The sequence below is a fragment of the Mesocricetus auratus genome, unplaced genomic scaffold (assembly GCF_017639785.1).
Source record: "Mesocricetus auratus isolate SY011 unplaced genomic scaffold, BCM_Maur_2.0 Super-Scaffold_100707, whole genome shotgun sequence".
NCBI classification, from domain to species: Eukaryota; Metazoa; Chordata; class Mammalia; order Rodentia; family Cricetidae; genus Mesocricetus; species Mesocricetus auratus.
Window position 1 is genome coordinate 5,364,875 of NW_024429269.1, and position 8,316 is coordinate 5,373,190.

Sequence of the window (8,316 nt, forward strand, 5' to 3'; positions counted from 1 at the left end):
TAGTTTCTGCTGTTTTTAAGTCTTTTTTTTTTTAGTTGTGTTCATTTCTTTTTTTTTCCTTCATTCATGTTGGAGGTCTGGCATTTTACTCTGTTATTTATGGCTTCTCCTCATTTGCTTGGCTTTTCTTCTAGTGATATCCTTTCTCATGTTCTCATGGTGGCATTGGTCTAGATTTCTCCCAGTATTTTATGTGACGCCAGTCTATTGCTTATACATGTCTTAGTTTGTATTTATTTTGGAGAAGTCATTACTTCTTGTTCAATTTTGAAGGGTACCTTTGTAGGATATAGTATTTTAGTTAGGCAGTCATCTTCTAGCCGGGCCTGAAGCATATCATTCCATGTCTTCTTGAGTTGTATAACTTCTGGTGACAAACTGGCTTTTGTTTATCACCAGTTTGTCTTTATAAGTGACTTGGATTTTGTTTCTTGCAGCTTTAAATGTTCTCCTTTGTCCTGAGTTTTTGATATTTTAACTATAATGCATCCTGGAGCAGTTTTTTTTAAAAGTCATGTCTCATTGGACTCTTAAAGCTTCCTGTATCTGGATGTCCATTGGAAAATATCTTGTTAGCTTTTTAGGTTTTAAACAATTTTAAAAAGTTGTTAATTTTAGTTCATGTGCAGGTTTTGTATGGGTATAAAGCTTTCTATTTAGGTAGATTTCAAGAATTAACATGGTAAAGGTAAATTTTGCTAATCATTTTTACTCAGTGGCAAAGTTGTACTGGTGTCCTATAATGAGTTCATGTTCCTGTTTCTTCACACCATTTCTGATATCCATTAGGGCTGGTATTTCAGGTTAGGGCCTTTTGGTCTGTAATGGGATTTTACTGTGATGTTCACAAGTACAATAAAGTATGATGTTGAGCGAGTTTTCTTTTCCTTTTCTCTTTAGTACATTTGCTTACTGCCCATCTATGGCAAAACTCTTGTTCATTCTTTTCATCTGATTTTGTGTTGCTTGCTCTATTATCAAGTTTTAGGCATTGTTTATATATCTTATATACCAGAACTTTATTAAATATTTTATAGAGGCTTTTTTATCTACCCTTTCTCTCAGCATCATCTTAAGAATGTCCTTCACATAAGAAAAGCTGCTAATTTTAATGAAGTCTAAGTTGTCAGTTCTATTTTTTAAGTCATGATTTTGAAATTTCATATTTTAAAAAGTTAATGTTAAATCTTAGGTCACCTAGATATTTTCCAACATTATTTTCTAGGCATCACACCACTCTGTGTTTTATGTTGAGCAATACCATCAGTCTTAACTTAATTTTTGTGACAGTTATAAGATATGCACTTAGATATATAGTTCTAAATGTAGGTTTCAAGTTTTGCTATAACTTTATTTGCTGAGAAATTAATTTTTTCTCACTGAATAATCTTTGGTTTTTGTAAAAAAAGCAACAATTTTTGTGTAAGTCTAATTCTAGGACTTTTATATTCTTTTATTGATGTATTGATTTACTATTTTGTAATCTATCTCGATTATTGGGAGTTTGTTACAGTAAGTATTGAGGTTGGGTATTGTTTGTTTTCTGACTTTGTTCTTTCCCTCAACAATTGTATTGGCTATTTTGGGTCTACTGCTTTTTCATCCATTTATGTCCTCTTGTGTGTCTGAAGATTTCATGTGGGAGAATAAGTTATTCTCTTTTGGTTAGGCTCTGCTAGCCAAGAACAAACCACAGTCCTGGGACCATCATAAAAAGCTCTGGATCTGCCATAGTCCACGTCTTCAGACTCCAACAGGTTTCTCTACATCTTCACATCTCAGACCCTTCAGCCATGAGATTTCATCTGCTTCTCCATATTCTTCTCTTCCTTTTGGCCTTCTTACCCCCAGGTAAGTTGATGGCTAATTATAGAGCATGGGGGTCTTCAGTTTAAAAGTCTCTCTGGAAGGTGAGAAATTAATTAACTTCACAGGTTCAGAAACCTAATATCAACAGCTACACTTAGATTATGTCAGAGTGAGACAGACATCCATTACCATTAACCCAAATGCCAAATGTGGTCAGATAGTACTATATCCTTTTGTTGTGTCTCTGGGTTTCTTGTGAGGCATGGGAATTTCTTTGTAGATGCTTAGATCTTCTAGAATACTGGCAGGAACATCTGTGATTACATCACTATCTCAAAAGAAAAGGATGGAATCTCTTCAGAGTGAAGTAATGTTGAATGAGGGTCATAAACGCCTGGAAATTTAATGGAAAGAGACAAATCTATGGAGTGATTATTATTCCAAAACAAGTGAAAAGTCGGAGTTCCTGTCAGCCAACAGGAAGTTAGCGAGGGAAGTTATTGGCTTTGTGAAATGGGTCAAAATGTAAGCCAACAAAAGTCAAAGTAACACACTTTGTAAAAGTTGTTATACACGAAAAATGCTTTGCAAAATGGACCTGTGGAATGAAAAGAGGGCAACAATTACAAACAAATAATAAGCAAAGGCACCAAGTTGTAGTGACTTGGTGTATAATAGGTTTATACTTGGTAACTGAAAACATAAGGATGGATGTAAAGAATGGCAAAACTACAGAAATTTAGTAGGCTGAGAATGCGTTATGTGTTGTTAGAAAAGGTATCATAATAAATTGAAAGACTAAATCAGACAAGAACTAATAAACACAAGAAACAAAGGAAATAGAAGATCAATAAAACAAAACAAAAATGTGTTTATTAAAAGAATGTCATACTTCATAGTAATCTGATAATAATGATCAAGAAGATTAGAACATACTTAAAATAGCCATTTTACAGATGACTGGGTTGATATCACAGCAAATGTTCCCAAGACTTAAAGAAAAACTGTAAGATTTATTATAAATGTGTGTGATATATTCCATCTCCTTCTGTATATTTAGGAACCTAAATACACAATACAAAGCATTCTTCTAGAACACTGGCAGGAACATCTGTGATGGCATCACTTTCTCAGAAGAGTGTAAAATCAGTGATTTTACATTAATAATATTCATATTGGGCCATCACCATCAAGATACAAATATTTTAATGTTTATCTGATCTTTAAAAAAAAACTCTGTCTTTGCTTCTCCTGTTCCATTTTGTGGAAAATGCCTTAAAATCATGACGTGTGGTTTTGCAATTGAAAGCATCCCTTTTCATTCCCTCTTAAATGTATACCCATCAAATATTCTTCCCAACCCTCCCACTCTGTTGTTGAAATTTCTTTTGTCTTTACCCACTCATTTAAAAAAAGCTTTTTCTTCCTCCCTGCACAAGTCATTAATAATTGCCGGGCTGTTGGCCCAACTAGCTACTCATCATTGTTAACTTACTTTGCCCATTAGCAGGCTTTTCCAAGCCTGCCCCTCCTGTCTTTATAATGTGCCATACTCCCCCAAATACTCCAGGATGGAAGCTTCACTTAATTTTCAGTCTACCTCACTGATGGCTCCTCCTCAGTTTCTGCCACTGCTTCCTCATTTCTGGTGATTCCTCCTGGAGGGGAACACCAGGGCTCGGTTCCTGATCCTCTTTTCTGGTCTACATCCACTCACTTGTTAAGGGACTTAGCTAGTCTCATTCCCTTTAAAGTCTCCCTTGGAATTTTCTTTAAAACTCCAGTTTTGGAATGAAAGATCCAATGGCTCACCTGATGTCTCTATTTAGATGTTTGATTTCAAAATTAGTAAGTCTAAAATGGAACTCATGATGTTTTTCTCACATTCCTCTATGAGTAGTTTCTGCCACTAGAGTGCTGTGGCTGCTGTACCAGATGGACATGTTGGACCTCCGCTTATCATCAGGGATTCTCCACTGCTGTACTTCAAAGGGGCTCTGTTGGAGTTCCTGTCTCTCAGTTCATTTCGGGGTATTAGGTGCCTCATACCCATAGTACATCTTGTCTTCTGCCCTGTCATCAACTTTATCAATCTGTCTACCTGTGTATTTGTAACTAAAGAGACAGGAGTTTTTTTTCCCTCAGCCCCTGTGCTCCCTTTACAGGGGTGGAGGTTGTGATCTGAGACCCCAAGGAAGGTCTTAATAGTCTCCAATGAGGACCTCAAATTGGAATATATCCTGTGTGCCCACCACATGGAGTTGTCCTATGTTTCTTAATAAATACTCATTAGAGCAGTGGTTCTCAGCCTTTAATGCTCTGATTCTTTAATATAGTTCCTCATGTTGTGGTGACTCCCAGCCATAAAATTAGTCTTGTAGTAGGGCGGTAGTGGCACACACCTTTAATCCCAGCACTCAGGAGACAGTGGCAGGTGGACCTCTGTGAGTTCCAGGACCACCAAAGCTCACAGAGAAACCCTGTCTTGAAAAAACAAAACTGTGTGTGTGTGTGTGTGTGTATGCATGCATGTATTTGCTACTTCATAACTGTAATTTTGCTACTGTTATTAATCATAATGTAAATATCTGTGCCTCCTGATGTCCTTAGGCAACCCATATGAAATGGGTGTTTGACCCCCAAAGGGGTCATGACCCATGGGATGAGAACCACTGCTCTAGGAGGTCATAAAAAAGAGGGAGTCAAAATGTGACTGAGACCCTGGAGATGCTAAAAAATAAAAACAAAACAACAACAATAAAAAGCATCGTCTTCTTCCTACAGACGTTGGCTTGAAATTTAGGACTCTCTTCTCATATATGTCAATGGCAACTGCTTTTTCTCCCCACTCAGCCACACGTGCAAACATCTGCCAGTCTCTTCCCTTTAGCTGGGTAATTCTCAGTTAGCTTTCACTAAGCCCCCCGGCTCCGTAGTGAGCTCTAAACTCCAGGGTCTGTTTTACAAGCACTATTCAACTTGTGCTCTTTCTTAGGAAAAGAACATTTGCTTTTGTAACTCTCTATATCCCAAACTGAGTCACGTTTGATTCTGCTCCTTCCAGATCTACAAATGGTGGAGAGCACTTATTAATATAATCAATTTGGTGGTATTAGCACAGATTTTTAACTTGGCTCTGAAGTCCATCTAAATTGCATTGCTTCCTCCAGAAACATCATTTCTTTCTTGCAGATGTCTTCTTGGTAAAACATTTCAATTTTGTTAAAAGATTTATTTATTTTAATTTTATATGTCTGAGTGTTTTGCCTACATTTATGTCTAAACACCAAGTATATGCATGCCCATGAAAGCCGGAAGAGGGCATTGAATCCTCTAGAACTGGAGTTACAGATGGTTGTGAGCCACCATGTGGGTGCTGGGAACCTAATCCAGGCTCCTACTTAACTCTTTTCTTGGAAGGTGGATTTTCTGAGAACCCAATTCTACAACAATAGATAGACACTTTTTATTGACATTTCTTTTACAAGCACACTTATATTTACCTTCCTTTTTGTCTGTTTCAGTGATGTAAATTGTGTCTCAGAGTATTTGCTATCTTATATTTGTTTGTTTTTTCATGTTTCCAACTAACTGGCATTTTGCATAGTATCTCCTAAAGTCCTTTTCTTGATTTCCTGGGGCTGTGCTTCTACATGACTTACTACTGAAAACCCCTGGAAATGCTGACCCTCTTATTCTTTCCTTTGTGTTGGGTCAGTCTGGTTTCAGTGCTGTCTTCTGAGTAAATAATTTAAGTATGTCTCTTTCTTCACAAATTCTCCTGTCACCATTATAGAATTTGTCATTAACATTTTGTCTGCTTTTTCAACTGTAGTTTATAATCTTCACACTTGCTTATTCTTTCTCTCATCTATAGTATTTTTTGTTTTTTTATACTACCCCTGACATATTAAGCAAACAGAAAACTGATAGCATATGACTAAGATACACTTAACTACTGAAGTAGATAGTTCAGGAATAAATATGGAAGAAAAGCCAACTCCTGCTTCCTTCTAAGCTGAACAAAACATGAAGAAATTGAAAGACAAGAATTTTAGCTTGGAGGAGTAATTCCATCAAAATGAAGAGTAGGAGATAGTGACTTCCATCCCATTCACACACACAAGATACATATAACAATTGCTTAACCAAAGTATCCTTTGAAGGCTCAAGCAAAAGGAAAAGAAAACCTGATTATTCGCACACAAAGGGTTTCTGGGAGTTGGCATCAGAAGACCACACGAAATGGCTATGAGCAAAAAGGAAAGGCAGACATTATCATTATCAGCCACATTCGTGGTCCACAAGCAGCCTGCTCTGGGATGTTTTGCCATTGAGGTAATTAATAACCAATCCTCCCAGGGATATGGAAACAGAGAGATGATGCTCACCTTAGCCACCCCTACAAAGAAGTAGGCACCATTGTTTCACTCTGAAATTGGAGCTACCAGTTCTCTTAACTAAAGTTGCAAATATTCCTACTGGGCCCAACACCAGAACTCCGGCTGTCTTTCCTACTATGTCTACTCCTCAAATACTGAGCCTTTCATATATTGAACTTCACAAGCAGAGTTCATGAACTACACCTCTCTGCAAATGCCTATGCACTAGTTACCAAATCCGTCGCCATAGTGAATTCACTCATGCAACAGATCATAGAGCCACTGAGGCCATGTACACCAGTAGTCAAAGTCTGCATGAAATGTAAAATGTACAGCCACTGCTCTAAGGAGTTAACTTACAGGCTGAGTCTGGAGCCAAATTCTCTCAGTATATATCAGTGCTGCAGACACCCGCTCCATACAGAGACAGCCTCACCCAGTGGAAACCGTGATTCGACAATATGAACTGATAATGTTTGACCTCATGCTGTATGACATTATATGTGTATATCAATTAAAAAATAAAATAGGAAAATCAGCTCAGCATAGACTAGCACGACAACTGACTACAATGTTTTCCCATGAAATCTCGATTCTGCCCTATCAAAGGGAGAGAGGGAGAGAGGGAGAGAAGAAGTAAGAAGAGCAAACCTTAAGACAACTGTCATAACCGTCAGGAAGGGAGATGAAGTAAGGCAACAACAACGTCAGAGATGTGAGTCTTCACCCTTGCCCTGGTCCATAAGCCTGGCACAAGCCGGATCCTGGTTAATCTCGCCTGACTTTCTAACATGCTTGATCCATCCAAGTCTTAGTCTGGGGGCTCAGGTCTTGCTGTCCTGTGTGCTCTTTGAACTTTCACTTGGATAATGGCTTATTGTTTTCATGACCTCAGGAAGCAGGAAGTCTGTCTCTCTTATTGGTTCTGTCCCCCAGGCTCTATCTGATTCATTACTGTATCATTTTGTCTGAATCATTTGCAATTTTTGGAATCACCTCATTACTCCATGGTTTGTTCATTTGGTTTTGGTTTTGGTTTTTGCATGGTTAGATTTTTTGATCAGTTGTAACCTCTGTGTATTTGGGCCATTTGTACTGTTCTAGTATAATGAAGAGAAGTGTTTGACGAGTGAATAGCAAGAATTTGTTGACATTCTGCATATAGAAGACATCAGTATATTTAGGGCATCTATTTGTCTCTCTCCTTCTTGTTACAGTCTGATATTTAATGAAGTAACTTCTGAAGTGTTATCTACACTTTTCATATATGTATAAGGAAATCCAGGAGTGATCTGTGAATAAATTATTGGGAGAAGGGGAGAGAGGGTGGATGTATTTCAGTGTGAAGGAGCTGCTAAGGGGATCTTTGATCTGGCTCCTTTCCTCACAGAGACAGGTACTCAGCCCACAATTGTTATGTCCCCGTGCAATGGTGCTGATGCTGTTCCCGTGCAATGGTGCTGATGCTGTTCCCGTGCAATGGTGCTGATGCTTTGACATCCACACGCAGGGCTAACTGCTGCTCTGATCTCTTCCCTGCAGTTAGAAGTGGCTTAGGTGCTGCTGAGACCCACTGTCTCAACCTGGAGGGCACCTGCAGACGAGACATTTGCAAAGTAGTAGAAGATGAAATCGGTGCTTGCCGAAGACGATGGAAATGCTGCAGGTTCTGGTGGATTCTTGTGCCAATCCCAACACCAGTTATCTTTTCAGACTATCAAGAACCCGTCAAGACCAAGTTAAAATAAAAGTATGGCAAAAAAACTCAAGAAGAGCTTTGTGCCTCTAGAGCAACGGGATCACCACACTGAACACTTTCAGCTCTTAAATCAGATTCTATTCCCGCTAGCCAATAAAACTAAATACTGATTTCAAATATGCTCAGAGATCACTTCTTTATGGCATTTCCAAATTTAAGCAAAATATGTAAGTGTGAGAGACTCCTCTTGCACTGGAGAAAGGGCCGCTCTTCGGGAGTACCTGTGTTCAGTCTCCCGGGACCCACATGTTGGCTCACAACCATCTCTAACTCCAGTTCCAGGGCATCCAGCAATCTCTTCTGCTTCACAGGTTCCAGACACATGCTGGTTACACATACATACATGCAGGCTAAACACAAATAACA

General features: G+C 38.5%; 1 protein-coding gene across 1 annotated transcript; it reads left to right on the forward strand.

Annotated features, from left to right (window-relative positions):
* The first annotated feature begins 1,686 nt into the window (after window positions 1-1,686).
* On the forward strand, window positions 1,687-7,942 carry Defb109b (defensin beta 109B). Its single transcript, XM_005075279.2, has 2 exons — window positions 1,687-1,851; window positions 7,734-7,942. Exons 1-2 carry the CDS (start codon window positions 1,794-1,796, stop codon window positions 7,937-7,939), a joined length of 264 nt encoding a protein of 87 aa, XP_005075336.1. The 5' UTR covers window positions 1,687-1,793; the 3' UTR covers window positions 7,940-7,942.
* The last annotated feature ends 374 nt before the right edge of the window (window positions 7,943-8,316 follow it).